Source organism: Pogoniulus pusillus, chromosome 34 (assembly GCF_015220805.1).
Source record: "Pogoniulus pusillus isolate bPogPus1 chromosome 34, bPogPus1.pri, whole genome shotgun sequence".
Lineage (NCBI taxonomy): Eukaryota > Metazoa > Chordata > Aves > Piciformes > Lybiidae > Pogoniulus > Pogoniulus pusillus.
The window spans coordinates 1,773,236-1,792,041 of NC_087297.1; the positions used below are offsets into that span (position 1 = coordinate 1,773,236).

Here is an 18,806-nt window from a genome sequence, read left to right on the forward strand (position 1 = left end):
CACTGAGTGCCATGGTCTGGTTGGTTGGGCAGGGCTGGGTGCTAGGTTGGGCTGGCTGAGCCTGGAGCTCTCTTCCAACCTGCCTGATTCTGTGATGCTATGATTCTACTGGTGCATAGGGTGGTAAAGACAGGAGAGAGCAGCAGAGCTTGCTGGGGTTTGCTGTCCAATTTTGGCCAAAGCTAGGAAGAAGGATCAAAACTTGGAGTGCAATCCTCACCTCCAGGTCTGTGGCACACAAGAGCACAGACAGCAGCGTTGGAGAGCAGAGCAAGGAGGTTTGACAGCCCTGAGAGCCAAACTAGCAGCAGGTCCTACCTAGCACTGGGCCCACAAGTGACTAGAGAGGCACAAGGTGAGTAAATTCCAGCACTGAGCAGAGCAGGAGGTGGCACAAATTGGCATTACTGTGCCTCAGAGGAGGCTGAGGGGGTGCAGGTGGTGGCCAGCTTGGAGGGCAGAAGAGTTTCTCAGCAAGCACTGTGCAAACGTCCTGAGGGTGCCCTGAGGGTGGTAAGGGCAGAGCACCCTTCCAGGAGCAGTTCTTTACTGCCACTGTAGAGTTCTCTCTAGTCCAAGTGCAAGGTCCTTGGGTTGGGCCAGTTCCAGGCACAGATCCAGGCTGGGTGCAGAGAGGGTTGAGAGCAGCCCTGAAGAAGGAGCCTTGGGGGTGCTGGGTGCTGAGCAGCTCCCCAGGAGCCAGCAGTGCCTCCTGCAGCCCAGCAGGCAGCTGTGTGCTGGCTGCAGCCAGAGCAGTGTGGGCAGCAGGGCAGCAGAGGGGATTGTGCCCCTTGGCTCTGCTCTGCTCAGACCTCACCTCCAATCCTGCCTCAGTTTTGTGTCTCCAGCAGAAGGGCACAGAGCTGCTGGAGTGAGGGCAGAGGAGGGCACAGAGATGCTGCCAGGGCTGGAGCAGCTCTGCTGTGAGCACAGGCTGAGGGAGCTGGGGGGGTGCAGCCTGGAGAATGCTCCAGGGGGACCTCAGAGCTGCTGCCAGTGCCTGAAGGGATCCTGCAGGAAGGCTGCAGAGAGACTTTTGCTGAGGGGGTCTGAGCCAGGCCAAGGGGGAATGGTTTGGAGCTGAGGCAGAGTGGAGCTGAGGAGGAAGTTCTTCAGGGTGAGGGTGGTGAGAGTCTGGCACAGGCTGCCCAGGGAGGCTGTGGCTGCCCCCTCCCAGGAGGTGTTCAAGGCCAGGTTGGATGAGGCCTTGAGCAAGGAGGTCTGAGAGGTGTCCCTGCCCATGGCAGGGGCTTGGAGCTGGAAGATCTCTAAAGTCCCTTCTGACTTCAGCCATTCCATGGCTCTGTGACCTGTTGACTTGATGCAGCTCCTCCTGGCTTCTTGCCAGCCTGTGCCTCCTGGAGCTGTAACAACACAGCTCTTAGCAGCCCAGGCAGTGGGATGGGAGGCAAGTTTTGGCCTCCAGCTGGTGTGGAAGTTGCTTAGTGGGATGTGAGAGCTGGATGGCTACAGGTGTGGCTGTGAGGCAGGCAGGTTGCTTGGTCAGATGCCACACAGTGACTTTGCAGGTGATGCAGAGGGATGGAGACTCAAACACAGGGGGAGTGCTGGGAGGGTAGCCTGGGTGCTGGGAGGAGGTCTGTGCAGGCAGGGACTGTGTAGGCAGAGCTTGAGCTGGCTGCCTGCAAGGAGTGAAGGCAAACAAACCCTGCTTACAGCAGGCACAGCCCTGGCAGCTGCTGCCTGAGGCTGCCCTGGGGCTTCTGCTGGTGTGAGGCTGGTTGGAATATTTTAATGAGAGAAATTAGATGCTAGGCTGTGAAAAGAAAACAGTGGTGGTGTCTGCTGCACTCCCAGGCTCAGGGGATGTGCAAAAGCAGGAACACAGAGATAAGGCAGTGTGTGTGTCTCTGTCTCTTGGAGCCTGTGCTTTCTCCCTGGGCTGCCTCTGTGGAACTAATCCTCCTGCTTCTAACCCCCTGCTGATCCTCCAAGCTCACCTTGCACATAAGGCAGGCTCTGGGATAAGGTAGAGGGGTGGAAAGGAGGTGGCAGGGTGGTTGGGAGCCCCTCCTGGGGACTGGTGTCTGGGAGGGCTGCTGTGCTTCTGCACCACCTTTCCCTTGGCTGTTTCTGTGTACAGCTGTAAATGCTGTAGCTGTCTGCTTGCATCTGTGCTGAGCTGTGAGTGTGAAGCTTCCTCCTGAGCTGCCAGCTGGGGCTAGTCCTGGTGACTCTGTAAGAGTGGGGGGGGAACTCCCAACCCATGAGAGGGCTGAAGGAGCTGGGAGCAGTGGTGGGAGCGTGCTGGAGTGCCAGTGCAGCACCACAGCCAAGAGGGTGGATGTGGCTGTGAGTGCAGAGGCTGCTGGAGCAGCAGGGCTGGATGCTGATCCCAAGGGCAGGGCTGAGAGATGGGATGGTGCTGCCACTTGTGCCAGCTGCTGAGCCCAGGGATAATGCCCAGAGGCAAAAAAGGCAGTGAGGAACAGCTGCAGGAGGCTCGAGGAGGAACCTGGGAAACAGTGGAAGGATCTGGAGGTTTATAATAACAGCAAACTGCAGCTTCAACCATGAGAGGCTGTGCCAGGAGCAGGCACCTGGCAGCCAGGGGCAGCTTTGCTTTAGCAGGGGGAGCTGCAGCTGGAAATCACCTCCAAGAGAGGCAAGCTGAAGTCAAGGACACAGTCATAGCATCTGGCAGAGGGGTTGGGATCTGGCAGAGGAGTTGGGATCTGGCAGAGTGGTTGGGATCTGGCAGAGAGGGTTGGGATCTGGCAGAAGGGTTGGTGGTGTCTGTCAGAGTGGGTGTTGGTGTGTATCACCAGTGGGTGTGATGTCTGTCCCAGGTGGATGTTGCTGTGTGTCCCAGGGGTGTTGTTGGGCTGTTGCTGTGTGTCCCAGGTGGATGTTGCTGTGTGTCCCAGGGGTGTTGTTGGGCTGTTGCTGTGTGTCCCAGGTGGATGTTGCTGTGTGTCCCAGGGGTGTTGTTGGGCTGTTGCTGTGTGTCCCAGGTGGATGTTGCTGTGTGTCCCAGGTGGATGTTGCTGTGTGTCCCAGGGGGGATGTTGGATGTTGCTGTGTGTCCCAGGTGGGTTGCTGGGCTGTTGCTGTGTGTCCCAGGGGGGATGTTGGATGTTGCTGTGTGTCCCAGGTGGGTTGCTGGGCTGTTGCTGTGTGTCCCAGGTGGATGTTGCTGTGTGTCCCAGGTGGATGTTGCTGTGTGTCCCAGGTGGATGTTGGATGTTGCTGTGTGTCCCAGGGGGGATGTTGGATGTTGCTGTGTGTCCCAGGTGGATGTTGCTGTGTGTCCCAGGGGGGATGTTGGATGTTGCTGTGTGTCCCAGGGGGGATGTTGGATGTTGCTGTGTGTCCCAGGTGGATGTTGGATGTTGCTGTGTGTCCCAGGTGGATGTTGCTGTGTGTCCCAGGGGGGATGTTGGATGTTGCTGTGTGTCCCAGGGGGGATGTTGGATGTTGCTGTGTGTCCCAGGTGGATGTTGGATGTTGCTGTGTGTCCCAGGTGGATGTTGCTGTGTGTCCCAGGTGGGGTGCTGGGCTGTTGCTGTGTGTCCCAGGTGGATGTTGGATGTTGCTGTGTATCCCAGGTGGATGTTGCTGTGTGTCCCAGGTGGATGTTGCTGTGTGTCCCAGGTGGATGTTGCTGTGTATCCCAGGGGGGATGTTGGATGTTGCTGTGTGTCCCAGGTGGGGATGTTGGATGTTGCTGTGTGTCCCAGGTGGGGATGTTGGATGTTGCTGTGTATCCCAGGTGGATGTTGGATGTTGCTGTGTGTCCCAGGTGGATGTTGCTGTGTATCCCAGGTGGATGTTGGATGTTGCTGTGTGTCCCAGGTGGATGTTGGATGTTGCTGTGTATCCCAGGGGGGATGTTGGATGTTGCTGTGTATCCCAGGTGGATGTTGGATGTTGCTGTGTGTCCCAGGTGGATGTTGGATGTTGCTGTGTATCCCAGGGGGGATGTTGGATGTTGCTGTGTGTCCCAGGTGGGGATGTTGGATGTTGCTGTGTGTCCCAGGTGGATGTTGCTGTGTGTCCCAGGGGGGATGTTGGATGTTGCTGTGTGTCCCAGGTGGATGTTGCTGTGTGTCCCAGGGGTGTTGTTGGGCTGTTTCTGTGTGTCCCAGGTGGATGTTGCTGTGTGTCCCAGGTGGATGTTGCTGTGTGTCCCAGGGGGGATGTTGGATGTTGCTGTGTGTCCCAGGTGGATGTTGCTGTGTGTCCCAGGTGGATGTTGGATGTTGCTGTGTGTCCCAGGGGGGATGTTGCTGTGTGTCCCAGGTGGATGTTGGATGTTGCTGTGTGTCCCAGGTGGATGTTGGATGTTGCTGTGTGTCCCAGGGGGGATGTTGCTGTGTGTCCCAGGTGGATGTTGGATGTTGCTGTGTGTCCCAGGTGGATGTTGCTGTGTGTCCCAGGTGGGGTGCTGGGCTGTTGCTGTGTGTCCCAAGTGGATGTTGGATGTTGCTGTGTGTCCCAGGTGGATGTTGGATGTTGCTGTGTGTCCCAGGTGGGATGTTGCTGTGTGTCCCAGGTGGATGTTGGATGTTGCTGTGTGTCCCAGGTGGATGTTGCTGTGTGTCCCAGGTGGATGTTGCTGTGTGTCCCAGGTGGATGTTGGATGTTGCTGTGTGTCCCAGGTGGATGTTGCTGTGTGTCCCAGGTGGGGATGTTGGATGTTGCTGTGTGTCCCAGGGGGGATGTTGCTGTGTGTCCCAGGTGGATGTTGCTGTGTGTCCCAGGGGGGATGTTGGATGTTGCTGTGTGTCCCAGGTGGATGTTGGATGTTGCTGTGTGTCCCAGGTGGATGTTGCTGTGTGTCCCAGGTGGATGTTGCTGTGTGTCCCAGGGGGGATGTTGGATGTTGCTGTGTGTCCCAGGTGGATGTTGGATGTTGCTGTGTGTCCCAGGTGGATGTTGCTGTGTGTCCCAGGTGGATGTTGCTGTGTGTCCCAGGGGGGATGTTGGATGTTGCTGTGTGTCCCAGGTGGATGTTGGATGTTGCTGTGTGTCCCAGGTGGATGTTGCTGTGTGTCCCAGGTGGGGTGCTGGGCTGTTGCTGTGTGTCCCAGGTGGGGATGTTGGATGTTGCTGTGTGTCCCAGGTGGATGTTGCTGTGTGTCCCAGGTGGATGTTGCTGTGTGTCCCAGGTGGGGATGTTGGACGTTGCTGTGTGTCCCAGGGGGGATGTTGCTGTGTGTCCCAGGTGGATGTTGCTGTGTGTCCCAGGTGGATGTTGGATGTTGCTGTGTGTCCCAGGTGGATGTTGCTGTGTGTCCCAGGTGGATGTTGGATGTTGCTGTGTGTCCCAGGTGGATGTTGCTGTGTGTCCCAGGTGGATGTTGGATGTTGCTGTGTGTCCCAGGTGGATGTTGCTGTGTGTCCCAGGTGGATGTTGCTGTGTGTCCCAGGTGGGGATGTTGGACGTTGCTGTGTGTCCCAGGGGGGATGTTGCTGTGTGTCCCAGGTGGATGTTGCTGTGTGTCCCAGGTGGATGTTGGATGTTGCTGTGTGTCCCAGGTGGATGTTGCTGTGTGTCCCAGGTGGATGTTGGATGTTGCTGTGTGTCCCAGGTGGATGTTGCTGTGTGTCCCAGGTGGATGTTGCTGTGTGTCCCAGGTGGGGATGTTGGACGTTGCTGTGTGTCCCAGGGGGGATGTTGCTGTGTGTCCCAGGTGGATGTTGCTGTGTGTCCCAGGTGGATGTTGGATGTTGCTGTGTGTCCCAGGTGGATGTTGCTGTGTGTCCCAGGTGGATGTTGGATGTTGCTGTGTGTCCCAGGTGGATGTTGCTGTGTGTCCCAAGTGGATGTTGGATGTTGCTGTGTGTCCCAGGTGGGGTGCTGGGCTGTTGCTGTGTGTCCCAGGTGGGGAGCTGGGCTGCTGGTGTCTCTCCCCTGGCTTGCAGCTGGGTTGCTCTGTGCAGTGTCACACAGTGCTGAGCTGCCAGAACCGCTCCCTGCCTCTCTGGGTGCAGTCCCCTCTCTAGGGCTGCTGTCACTTAAACCACCTACCCTGGGCTTGCTTGAAAGCCCTTGGATGGGCTGGGACAGCACTCCTCATGCACTGTGGCTTGTCTGGCACAGGCTTCAGCACATCTGTAAAGGCTCAGCAGGCCAACACCCTGCTGGGGAGGTGACAAGGGAGCAGGCAGAAGTCCTGCAGGGCACAGGCTTGGCGGTTCCCAGCTCCCCCAGGGGAAGGTCTGTTGCTTTGCTGATTGTGCTGCCATTTTGCACTTTTAGTCTTTGATTCCTTTTGTTCTCTTTTATGTTTTAGAATAGTCCTTATCAGCAGCAGAAGATCCTTCTGTAGCATATTTTCAGTGCTGCCATATCGAGACTGTACCCAAGTCGGGTATGTATCACCTCTGCCTCCTACACAGCCTGGCTGGGCCTGCATGGGGACCTGCTCATGGGCAGCAGGAGCATGCTGGAGGAGAATGCTCTGGCATGTCTGCTCTGGGAAGAGAGAAATGCCCTTAGATGGTTGCCTTTTGGAGTGTCACCAGGTTAAAACTGCAGCTCTGAGTCCCTGGTTCGTTGCTGTGCTTTGTGGTCCCTCTGATGGTTTAACCTGCAGAGAACTTCTGCCTTGAGTGATTGTTTTCAAACCATGCACTGGGTTTGCTGCTGCTTCTCACCTCACTCATGCTGGACAGAACAAGTACTCAAGACAGCACAACTCTTTATTTTACAAGCAGGCTTAGCTGTCTCATTCCCCCATGCAACTGTGGTGCTGCTGGATGTAGAACCATAGAATCAGTCAGGGCTGGAATGGACCACAAGGATCAGGCAGTGCCAACCCCCCTGCCATGGGCAGAGACACCTCACCCTAGAGCAGGCTGCCCACAGCCTCAGCCAGCCTGGCCTTAAACACCTCCAGGGATGAGGCTTCCACTACCTCCCTGGGCAACCCCTTCCAGGCTCTCACCACTCTCATGCTGAAGAACTTCTTCCTAACATCCAGGCTGACTCTCCCCATTTCCAGCTCTGTTCCGTTCCCCCCAGTCCTATCCCTACCTGATAGCCTAAAAAGTCCCTCCCCAGCTTTTCTATTGCCCCCTTAAGATGCTGACAGGCCACAATAAAGTCACCTTGGAGCCTTCTCCTCTGTAGATTTGCAGAGGTAGAGAGGAAGGTTTGGATTTCAGCATCATCCCCTTTTTGTTGTACTTTTAGCCATGAGCCAGATCAAGTCAGGCAGTGAGAAGGTCATAATATAGGACATGGAGGAATGGATTGAAGCTGGAAGAGGGGAGAGGAAGAGTGGAGATGAGGAAGAAGTTGTTTGCAGTGAGGGTGGCGAGACACTGGCACAGGCTGAGGGTGGTGAGATACTGGCACAGGTTGAGGGTGGTGAGACACTGGCACAGGTTGCCCAGGGAGGTTGTGGAGCACAGAAGCACCCAATGTGATCGAAGATCACATTGGGTGCTTCTGTGCTCCACAACCTCCCTGGAGGTGTTCAGAACCAGGCTGGATCTGGCTGGGAGATGTTGCCTGGCAGGCTGTGGGGCACAGCTTGCTTGGTGAGGGGCTGGGGAGGGTGGTGCTGGCTGGCAGCAGCTCCATGCCCCTGGAGCAGAGGATTAAAGCCTGGCTGCTGTGGCCACTGGCTGGAGGGCTGGGAGCTGTGTGTGGCTGGGGTTGGCTCAGCATCTGCAGGGCACAGCAGTTGCAGGAGATGCTCAGTTGCTGCTCTGAGGTGAGTCTGAAGTCATCTGAAGTCTGATGTGTCCAGTGCTGGGCTCCTCCATTGCAGAGAGATGTTGAGGTGCTGGAAGGTGTTGAGAGCAGGGCAGCAAGGCTGGGGAGGGGCCTGGAGCAGAGCCCTGTGAGGAGAGGCTGAGGGAGCTGGGGGGGTGCAGCCTGCAGCAGAGGAGGCTCAGGGCAGAGCTCATTGCTGCCTGCAGCTGCCTGCAGGGAGGCTGTAGCCAGGTGGGGTTGGGCTCTGCTGCCAGGCAGGGCCAGCAATAGAAGAAGGGGACACAGCCTGAAGCTGTGCCAGGGCAGGTCTAGGCTGGATGTTAGATGTTAGGAGGAAGTTGTTGTCAGAGAGAGTGATTGGCATTGGAGTGGGCTGCCCAGGGAGGTGGTGGAGTGGCTGTGCCTGGAGGTGTTGCAGCCAAGCCTGGCTGGGGCACTTAGTGCCATGGTCTGGTTGGTTGGGCAGGGCTGGGTGCTAGGTTGGGCTGGCTGAGCTTGGAGCTCTCTTCCAGCCTGGTTAAAAAAACACAAACAGCAAACCCCAAGATTTATCCCCAGCCTAAGGGAAGGCTTTGGCTGGAGTTCTTCAGACATCTGTTGAGGTCTGAGCTGTGCTACTGAAGTTTCATTGCCAGGCAAAAGGAGAATGCTTTTAGTTCCCAAAGGAAGGGGACACCTTTTCAGCAGAGCTGCCTTCCTCTCCTGCCTCCTGGAGTGCAGTGATTGAAGTGGGATGACAAATCAGGCAGACACTGGGCAGGCTGGCAGCTCTGTTCACCCTTCTTGGCTACTCTGGCACCCAGTTATGGTCACTGCCCTCTGGAAATTGCTTCTTCAGTGGCAATTGGATGCATTTGGGAGTGCTGCTGACTGATTATAGCTTTTAAGTGGCAGCAGTAATGAGCCCAGCTGCAAGCCTAAATACTGCTCCAGCATCAAATGTCTTGTTGCCTGCTTGCCCAGCAGAAGGGTGTGGGATGAGAAGGTGGCAAGTGCTAGCAGGGAGCAGTCCAGCCACGATCCCTTTGCTGAAAAGCCAAGGTTAAAAACAAACCAAATACCCTCTGCATTCCTCCCAGAGCATCAGAGGGAGAGGGAAGCAGTGCAGTGGCACTTCCCTCTAGAACAGCTGGTGCAGGAGAGCAGCTGAGGCAGCACAGCATCAGCTGGAGCCACTGCTCAGGCTGCACAGGGCTGGCACACTTGGGGTGTGTGGTAGAGAGTCACTGAAGTGCTGTGGTCACAGCATCCTCTGGCTGTTCCTGGGCAAGGTGTCCTAACTGCTGTATGTTCTGCCCCTCTGCTCAGCCCTCACCTGCAGCACTGCCTCCAGCCATGGGGCCCCCAGCACAAGAAGGACCTGGAGCTGCTGGGGAGGGTCCAGAGAAGGCCACCAAGATGCTCAGAGGGCTTGGAGAAGCTCCCTGTGGGGACAGGCTGGGAGAGTTGGGGCTGTGCAGTGAGGGTGGTGAGACACTGGCACAGGCTGCCCAGGGAGGCTGTGGCTGTCCCCTCCCTGGAGGTGTTCAAGGCCAGGTTGGATGAAGCCTTGAGCAAGCTGTGCTGGTGGGAGATGTCCCTGCCCATTGCAGGGGGTTGGCACTGGATGATCTCAAGGTCCCTTCCAACCCAACCCATTCTGTGGATCCATGAGTGCAGTTCTGTGGCTGCAGAGAAGGCAGGAGGCAAAGGTAGGTCTCAGAGCTGCAGCCCCTGTGCTGCTGTGCTCACAGCTCCTCATCAGGGTGGCCACAGAGGGAGCTCACAGCAGGGTGGGTTGAGTTTTGGTGCTGTTTGCCTTCAGCACAGGGGGAGATGCCTCACTGGCAAACAGCTGCTCCACATTGCCCTGCACACAGAGGCTGACCTGCTGCAGGTCCTCACAGAGGATTTGTGCCATGGTAGGACAAAGGCTGCAGCTGTTTGCAGGCCTCTTGCACTTCTCTGGGCAGCCTGGGCCAGGCTCTCACCAGCCTCTGTAAAACCTCCTTCTTCTCTAATCTCAATGTCCTTCTTTCAGCTTAAAACCTTCACACCTTGTCCTGTCCCCACAGGCCCTGCTATGAAGTCTGCCCCCAGCTTTCTGCTCAGCCCTCAGGCACTGCAAGGCCACCAGAAGCTCTCCCTGCAGCCTTCTCTCCAGGCTGCCCAAGCCCAGCTCTCAGCCTGGGCTCCCAGCAGAGCCCTTCCAGCCCTGCCAGCACTGCTGTGGCCTCCTCTGGCCCTGCTCCAACAGGTCCCTGTCTGTGCTGAGGACCCCAGAGCTGGTCCCAGCACTGCAGGGGGGCTCTCAGCAGAGGAGCAGAACCCCCTCCCTGTCCCTGCTGCCCAGCTGCTGGGGATCAGCCAAGGACATGGCTGGGGCTGGGCTGGGAGCACTCAGAGCCATCTCTTGTCCAGCTGTGCACCCCCCAGCACACCCAAGTCCCTCCCAGCAGGGCTGCCACCAACCTGTGCTGGCACCAGGCACTCCTGGGCTCAACTCCATGTGGGCTGTCAGGGCATGGTGGCCTGCAGGAAGGCTCTGCACACACTTGCAGCCTGCTCCTGCTAGGATTTCAAGGTGCCCAAGCACTTCCAGAAGAGGCAGTGGCCATGTGTGCCAGCCAGTGCAGGAGGTGCTGTGTTGTCTCTGCCCCCAGGAGGAGAAGGCAGTGCAGCTGGTGGGGGTGGGAGAGCTCTCCTCTGGCTTGCATCATTGAAACGTTATCAGCAGCCATGGGACCGTGAGCCAGGGTGGGCCTGGGTGGCCAAGGAGGGCACCAGCAGCCTGGCCTGGAGCAGCAGTGCTGTGGCCAGCAGGAGCAGGGCAGGGATTGTGCCCCTGGACTGGGCACTGCTGAGGCCACAGCTTGAGTGTTGGGGTCAGTTTTGGGTCTCTCACTGCAAGAAGGACACTGAGGGGCTGGAGCAGGTCCAGAGAAAGGCAACAGAGCTGGGGAAGGGTCTGGAGAGCAGGGCTGGGGAGGAGCAGCTGAGGGAGCTGGGGGGGTTAGTGTGGAGCAGAGGAGGCTGAGGGCAGAGCTCATTGCTCTCTGCAGCTGCCTGAGAGGAGGCTGCAGGCAGGTGGGGGTTGGGCTCTGCTCCCTAGTAACAGGTGATGGAAGGAGAGGAAATGTCCTGAACTTGTGCCAGGGCAGGTTCAGGTTGGACATTAGAAGAGACTTCTTCCCTGCAAGGGTTCTCAAAGGCTGGCAGAGGCTGCCCAGGGAGGTGGTTGAATCCCCCACCCCTGGAGGTGTTTGAGAGAGGCAGAGCTGTGCTGCTGAGGGCCATGGCTTAGCCCCAGATGTGGCAGAGTTAAGTGATGATTTGAGTCCATGACCTTCACTATCCCTGCCAGTGAAAGCAGGTCTGGGAGCCCCTGCTCATGGTGGTTCATGATTTAAAAACACAGGTCTTGAAAAGGGAGGTCTTAGGCTTGGCTTTGTTCATGGCAAAACCATCCCTGCTGGCAGCAGGAGGCTTCCCATAGCATCACATCAAGTGGTGATGATGTGGAAGGGTTGGACCACCTTGAAAGGTTGGACCAGATGCTCCTTGGGGTCCCTTCCAACCCGTGGCCCACTCCAATAACACATAGCTCAACAAGTCCACAGGCCAGGGGTTCTAATGGTCTTCATGGCCAACAACTCTGACATCTTTGTTCCTCCTCAGTGCTTGACCTGGCTAAGAAATCTGCCTGCAAACTGGGGCAAAAAGAAGCCTTTGGGTGAGGCTGCCAGGCAGGGCAGGTCAGGCAGCAGCCACTGCAGTGAGCTTGGAAAGCAGGGGGCAAGGGAACATCTCCAGGGGAAAGGAGAGCATTGACTCACAGAATGTATCTGCTTGGAGGAGACCTTCAGTATCAACCAGTCCAAGCTTCAGCACAGCACTGAAGGGTCAGCACTCAGCACCAGGGCCACACGTGGTGGAACACCTTGGGGCTTGGTGGCTCCAGCAGTGCCCTGGGCAGACCATTCCAGAGTTTGAGGAGGGCAGCAATAAGCACACAGCAAGTGAGATCCTTGGGTCCATCGTCCAGGGTGGTGACCCAGCTCCTGGCTGTGCAGCAGTTAGATGAAGCCATCAGGCTCAGTGCTTTTGCTGAGCATTTGCCATTGCCCAGGCCCAGGAAAGAGCTGCCTGGGGTTAGGCAGTGGTGGGGAGCCTGAAGTCATTGACTCCTAGAACAGGTTGGGTTGGAAGGGACCTTGAGATCATCCAGTGCCAACCCCCTGCCATGGGCAGGGACACCTCCCACCAGCACAGCTTGCTCAAGGCTTCATCCAGCCTGGCCTGGAACACCTCCAGGGAGGGGACAGCCACAGCCTCCCTGGGCAGCCTGTACCAGTGTCTCACCAGCCTCACTGCAAACAACTTCACCCTCACCTCCACTCTCACTCTCCCTCTGCCAGCTCACAGCCATTGTCCCTCATCCTGTCACTCCCAGCCCTTGTCACAAGTCCCTCCCCAGCTCTCCTGCAGCCCCTTCAGGCACTGGCAGGCTGCTCTATGCTCTCCCTGCAGCCCTCTCTTCCCCCCAGACTGTACAGCCCCAACTCTCCCAGCCTGTCCCCACAGAGGAGCCTCTCCAGCCCTCTGAGCATCCTTGTGGCCTCCTCTGGCCCCTCTCCAGCAGGTCCCTGCTCTGTTCACCATCCCCATTGCTCTGCTTCTCCCAAAGGGACCATAAATCCCAAGCCAAGTGCATGTTAGCTTTGCAGAAGGACAGATAGATCCGGGGGGAGTTCTCCCCACAATCAAACCATCCAAGCTGGCCTTGAGCACCTCCTGGGAGAGAGCATCCACAGCCACCCTGGGCAGCCTGTGCCAGGGTCTCACCACCCTCACTGCACAGAATTTCTCCCTCATCTCCACTCTCACTCTCCCAGCTCAAATCCATTGTCCCTCATCCTGGCACTCTAAGCCTTTGTCACAAGTCCCTCCCCAGCTCTCCTGCAGCCCCTTCAAGGCTGCTCTAAGGTCTCTTCTCCAGGCTGAACAACCCAAATTCTCCCAGCCTGTCCCCACAGAGGAGCCTCTCCAGCCCTCTGAGCATCCTTGTGGCCTCCTCTGGCCCCTCTCCAGCAGGTCCCTGCTCTGTTCACCATCCTCATTGCTCTGCTTCTCCCAAAGGGACCATAAGTCCCAAGCCAAGTGCATGTTAGCTGTGCAGAAGGACAGATAGATCCGGGGGGGTTCTCCCCACACCCAAACCAATCAGCTCCTGTACAACTTCCCTGCTCCTTTTTGTGACCTGCACTGCTCCCTTGGTCGAAATGAAGCAAGGACCCTGCAGAAGCTGCAAGGTTTACATTTGGACCTTGGGTAAAGCATCAGGACAGGAGCTGCCACGCTGGTGTGTGTGTGGGGAGAGCAGGAGGATGCTGGCCTCTAGAGCCATCACTCCAGGGGATTTTCTGCCTCCTCTCCCTGCTGCTGGAGCTGTTGTGTAGCAACACTAATGGCAATTAGGAGCTGAAAGCTCTCAATCAATTAAAGCAGGCAGGCTCAGGCAGCAGGAGCTCTGCTGCTGGGCTGGCTGGCAGCAGGGCTTTGCCAAAGCTGGCATTGTCCTTGTCCTCACAGAGATGGGAAGCAGAAGATCCTTGTGGTGAGAGGTGAGAACTGAGTCTTCTCTTGGCACCTCCTGCACTGCCTCTGCCCGAGGAGTAAATCTGAACAGTCAGGAGTCCCTGAGCACAGAACACAGCCCCAGAAGGCTCTCATCTGCAGCTGACAACGATCAGATTGCTGTTGGCAGCAAGCAGAAGGCCAGCCTGTGTGCCTGGGCATCCTGTTCAACAGTCAATGGGCTGCTAAATTATTCCCAGTTGAAGTGCTGCACTGGTGCAGTCATTTAGGGAGCAGGTGCTCAGCAGCAGCCTGTGTGGGCTCTGCACATCACATCAAAGCATAGCATCTGATTCACTAAAGGAGAGCTGCACTCCCAAAGGTAACAGCATCCAGTGTAGATCCTGTTTGGCACACAGGGGGCTTGGGAGTCTTCAGGGAAGGAGACTCCACAGCCTCTCTGGGCAGCCTGCTCCAGGGCTCTGCCACCCTCACGGTTAAGAAGGTTCTTCTCATGTTGAGGTGGAGGCTCCTGGGTGCCATAGGCCTGGCCTGACTGATAGAAAACAGAGTGAGACTTCCTCTTCTTTGGGCTCCCCAGCTCAGAGAGACAGGGACCTGCTGCAGAGAGTCAGCAGAGAACCTCGAGGATCACTGGGGGCTTGAGCATCTCCCTGGTGGAGAGTCTGAGAGCCCTGGGGTGGTTAGTCTGGAGAGGGGAAGGGAGGGGGAGAGGGAAGGGAAGGGGGAGGAAGGGAAGGGAGAAGGGAAAGGAAGGGAGAAGGGAAGAGGGAAGGGAAGAGGGAAGGGAAGGGAAGGGAAGGGAAGGGAAGGGAAGGGAAGGGAAGGGAAGGGAAGGGAAGGGAAGGGAAGGGAAGGGAAGGGAAGGGAAGGGAAGGGAAGGGAAGGGAAGGGAAGGGAAGGGAAGGGAAGGGAAGGGAAGGGAAGGGAAGGAAGAAGGAAGGGAAGGGAGAAAGGAAAGGAAGGAAGAAGGAAAGAGGGAAAGGAAGGGGGAAGGGAGAAGGAAAGAGGGAAGGGAAGGGGAAGTGAAAGGAGAAGGGAAGAGGGAAGGGAAGGGGGAGAAAGGGAAGGGAGAAGTGAAAGGAAAGGAGAAGGGAAGAGGGAAGGGAAGGGGGAGGAAGGGAAGGGAGAAGGGAAAGGAAGGAAGAAGGGAAGGGGGAAGGGAGATGAGAAGAGAGATTGAGAAGGGGAGAGGAGATCTGATCAGTGTGTACAAATACCTGAGGGGTGGGGGGCAATGCCTGGGGCCAGGCTCTTCTGGGTGATGTATGTAATAAGCCAAGGAGCAAAGGCTACAAACTGGACCAGAGAAGGTTGCACCTCAACATGAGCAGAAACTTCTTTGTGTGAGGGTGCAGAGCCCTGGAGCAGGCTGCCCAGAGAGGTTGTGGAGTCTCCTGCTCTGGAGCCTTCCCAACCCTCCCTGTGCCCTGCCCTGGGCCACGCTGCTTTGGCAGGAGGTTGGGCTGGATGATCTCTGGAGGTCCCTTCCACCCTCTAAAGTCTGTGATTCTGATTCTTTCCTACCTGCTCAGTAAAGCATCTTCCCCCCTCACCAGAGCTTTGCCACCCCAGGTCCCCTGGCACTCCTGGCCAGTCTGTGAGCCCTGGGAGGTGGAAGAGCTTTGGGGTCCTCTTCCTGCAGCCACGCAGGGTTCAGACAATGTGTTCAGCCTGGGGTGCAGCTGGTGACACAGCTCAGCTGCCTGGCAGTGCTGTGCACAGGTGGAATGCCAGCAGCTTGCCCTCAGAGCAGGTCAGACACTGGGAGCCAGGGGCTCTGCCTGCTAAGGAAATGTCATGCCTGAGCTTCTCATTTCCTGAAGCCTTCCCTGCTTAAGTAAAGGGAGGGCAGCTTTGTCTGCTTGGATCCTGTGAAATGGCTGTTAGGAACAGGACCTTGGCTGTTAGGAGCAAGTTCCTTAGCAGGAGGGTAGTGGAATGCTGGCAGTGGGACCCACTTCAGCAGAGCTGCTGCAGATCCCCTCCTGGGAGACCTTGGAGCAGCCTTCCAGTACCTGAAGGGGCTCCAGGAGGGCTGGGGAGGGACTTCTGACAAGGGCTGGGAGTAACAGGCCAAGGGGTAATGGATTGAAATGAGAGGAGGACAGGTTTAGGTTGGCTGTTAGGGAGTCCTGCCCCAGGAGGCTGCTGGAACACTGTGGCAGGTTGACCAGGGAGGTGGCTGGGGCTCCATGCCTGGAGATGTTCCAGGTGAGGCTGGACAGGGCTGTGGGCAGGCTGCTGCAGTGGAGGATGTCCCTGCTGAGTGCAGAGGACTGGGCTGGGTGAGCTCTGGAGGTCCCTTCCAGCCCAGCCCAGCCCAGTCTGTGATTCTGTGGCAGCTTTGCCAAAAAGCCCTTGGGGAAAAGCAAGCAGGAGAACCAGAAGTGAGGAAGAGGAGGAAGGCAGCTGTGCTTCAGGTCTCTCAGATGGGTTTGAAGGCTTCCTCAGTTGGAGAGGTTTTGTCTTGTAGCTAAAGCCTGCTGAGATGGTTCTGGCTGGGACAGAGGGGGCCTTTGAGGACAGGCCTGTGCAGAGGCAGGGAGGCTGAGCCCATGCCTCTGCCTGAGGGTTATTTATACTTAATGACTTCTGCAGCTCCTCAGCACCATGGTATCAGGAAACAAGAATGATAATGTGACACTCTGCTAAGTGAACCCAAGCAGGAAGCCAGGAGGACTTTGCTGGGATTAGAAACCTGAGCCAGCCTTTCCCTTTGCCCAGGAGCTGCATGTTTTCCAGCAGACAGACCTCTTGGATTTTTCCATGACTTCCTGAGGACTTGCCAAGTGCCCTGGTTCAGAGCAGTCAAACGAGTGACAGGTTGGAAAGGGAGAGCAGAGTGTGCAGAGGCACAGCAGGAGACAGCCCAGCCAGAGCCTGCAGGGCATCCCCTGCCTCGGTGTCAGCATCTCCCAGCCAGGTTTGTAAGCACATCTTGGACTTCAGCAGGACTCAGCCAGGAAGGTGCTGTGAGACACACTCTGGATCTGTGTGCAGCTGTTTGCTTGCAGAGCACAGAGCTGCTTGTAGACTTTTTCTCTTCCCTCACCCCTTGCTGGTGAGACTGCAGGCTGGGATGCAGCCTGGTGGCCTCAGGCATCTCATTCAACTCCAAGTGTGAGATGCTGAGCTGGAGGGTAGGAGAGCCCTGCAGAGGGACCTGGCCAGGCTGGATGGGTGGGCAGAGGCCAATGGGATGAGACTGAACAAGGCCAAGGGCAGGGTTCTACACTTGGGCCAAAACAACCCCAAGCAGCACTACAGGCTGAGGCCAGAGTGGCTGAGAGCAGCCAGGCAGAGAGGGCCCTCGGGGTGCTGGGAGAGAGGAGCTGCAGAGGAGGCAGCAGTGCCCAGGTGGGCAGCAGAGCCAATGGCATCCTGGGCTGGCTGAGGAGCAGTGTGGGCAGCAGGACAAGGGAGGTTCTTGTGCCCCTGTGCTCAGCACTGCTCAGGCCACCCCTGGAGTGCTGTGTCCAGTTCTGGGCTCCTGAATTCAAGAGAGATGTTGAGGTGCTGGAAGGTGTTTGGAGCAGGGCAGCAAGGCTGGGGAGGGGCCTGGAGCAGAGCCCTGTGAGGAGAGGCTGAGGGAGCTGGGGGTGTGCAGCCTGCAGCAGAGGAGGCTCAGGGCAGAGCTCATTGCTGCCTGCAGCTGCCTGCAGGGAGGCTGTAGCCAGCTGGGGTTGGGCTCTGCTGCCAGGCAGCCAGGGACAGAACATGGGGACACAGCCTGAAGCTGTGCCAGGCTGGATGTTGTTAGGAAGTTGTTGTGAGAGAGAGTGATTGGCATTGGAATGGGCTGCCCAGGGAGGTGGTGGAGTGGCTGTGGCTGGAGGTGTTGCAGCCAAGCCTGGCTGGGGCACTTAGTGCCATGGTCTGGTTGGTTGGGCAGGGCTGGGTGCTAGGTTGGGCCTGGTGAGCTTGGAGCTCTCTTCCAGCCTACCTGATTCTGTGATTCTATGACTCTATGACTCAGTCCTTCTAAAGGACATCCCCAAGTTGCATCCCAAGGTGATCTAAGTTTCTTCTGCTGACCTCCAGCAGGAGGGTGCCCAGGCTTTGGTGACTGAAGGAGCAGGAGCTCCTGCTGCAGAGTTTCCCAGGCAGTTACTCTGTCTGCCAGCACAGCAGGCTGTGGGTTCCTCCTCTGGCAGCTCCTCTGCTGGACACACAGCAGCCAACTGTTCAAGAGAGATTCCAGGTTCTCTCACAGGCACCCAGTGATGCTCAGCACCATAGGTGGAGTTTGAGGTTCAAGTTCATTGCAGTGAGGGTGGTGAGACACTGGCACAGGTTGAGGGTGGTGAGACACTGGTACAGGTTGCCCAGGGAGGTTGTGGAGCACAGAAGCACCCAATGTGATCAAAGATCACATTGGGTGCTTCTGTGCTCCACAACCTCCCTGAAGGTGTTCAGGACCAGGTTGGATGAGCAACCTGTCCTAGTGGGAGCTGTCCCTGCCCATGGCAGGGGGTTGGAACTGGCTGAGGTCCCTTCCATCCTAAACCATTCTCTGGTTCTTTGTGTTTGAGACAGCACAAGCACTGCCCACGGGAGGAGCTCATTGGCCTGTGCTTTGCATTGGCATGTTTGGGTTGAGGCTGCTGCCTTATTTCAGCACTGGGTGGTGGAGGCTGACCCAGGGCTGTGTGTATTAAGAGCTGTCTCTGCTCTGGTCTCTGTTCCCCAGGGATGTGAAGCTGGAAGGTGGACGCCAGTGCCATTCTGCTGGAGTGTGCCTGAAAGAGATCATTGGTCTGGAAGGTGTGGAGCTCGGAGCAGATGGCAAGGTGGGGATGCTTCAGTTCCTAGTCCCTTGGGGTTTATGCAGTAAGGGGGCAAAAAAGGCTTCACTGATCACCAGCACGTGGAGAGTAACCCAGCAGGCAGAGCACACTGTGTGCAAAGTGAGCTTAGAAATTCAGGAGGACAGCCCAAGCTGGCAGTGCAGACACCTCTGGCTCCTTGAACAAGTTTGCCTCTGGCAACACCTGAGTCTGTAAAGCATCACTGAATCACACAGCCTTCCCCTGGCCCTGGCAGCACTGCAGACTGTCTTGGCAGTGCCTTGGGCATCCTTTCTGCTGAGAGTCATAAGCTGGAATTCGGTTTGCTCCCACTTGGACTTCATAAGATCAAGCTGGCTTAGCAGCAGAGTTTTCCAAAGAGCAGGGAGACAGCAGTGTGCCACTGACCAGCCTGCAGTGTGCCTATGAGCAGTGTGCCTCTGAGCAGTGTGCAGTGTGCCTCAGACCAGCCTGCAGTGTGCCTCTGACCAGCCTGCAGTGTGCATCTGAGCAGTGTGCAGTGTGCCTCTGACCAGCCTGCAGTGTGCATCTGAGCAGTGTGCATCTGAACAGTGTGCAGTGTGCCTCTGACCCGTCTGCAGTGTGTCTCTGAGCAGTGTGCAGTGTGCCTCTGACCAGCCTGCAGAGTGCCTCTGAACAGTGTGCAGTGTGCCTCTGAGCAGCGTGCAGTGTGCCTCTGACCAGCCTGCAGTGTGCATCTGAGCAGTGTGCATCTGAACAGTGTGCAG

The 18,806-nt window shown here is 57.1% G+C and overlaps 1 protein-coding gene across 2 annotated transcripts in view; it reads left to right on the forward strand.

Moving 5' to 3' along the window:
* Nucleotides 1–18,806, forward strand: part of CABLES1 (Cdk5 and Abl enzyme substrate 1) — a 117,492-nt gene that overhangs the window by 73,368 nt on the left and 25,318 nt on the right. The window contains exons 4-5 of one of the 2 annotated variants that reach the window (XM_064170533.1): nucleotides 6,261–6,338; nucleotides 17,961–18,060. In XM_064170533.1, the coding sequence (XP_064026603.1) occupies nucleotides 6,261–6,338; nucleotides 17,961–18,060 (178 nt within the window). The remainder of the gene's footprint in view (nucleotides 1–6,260; nucleotides 6,339–17,960; nucleotides 18,061–18,806) is intronic. The other variant, XM_064170534.1, reaches the window with a different exon arrangement.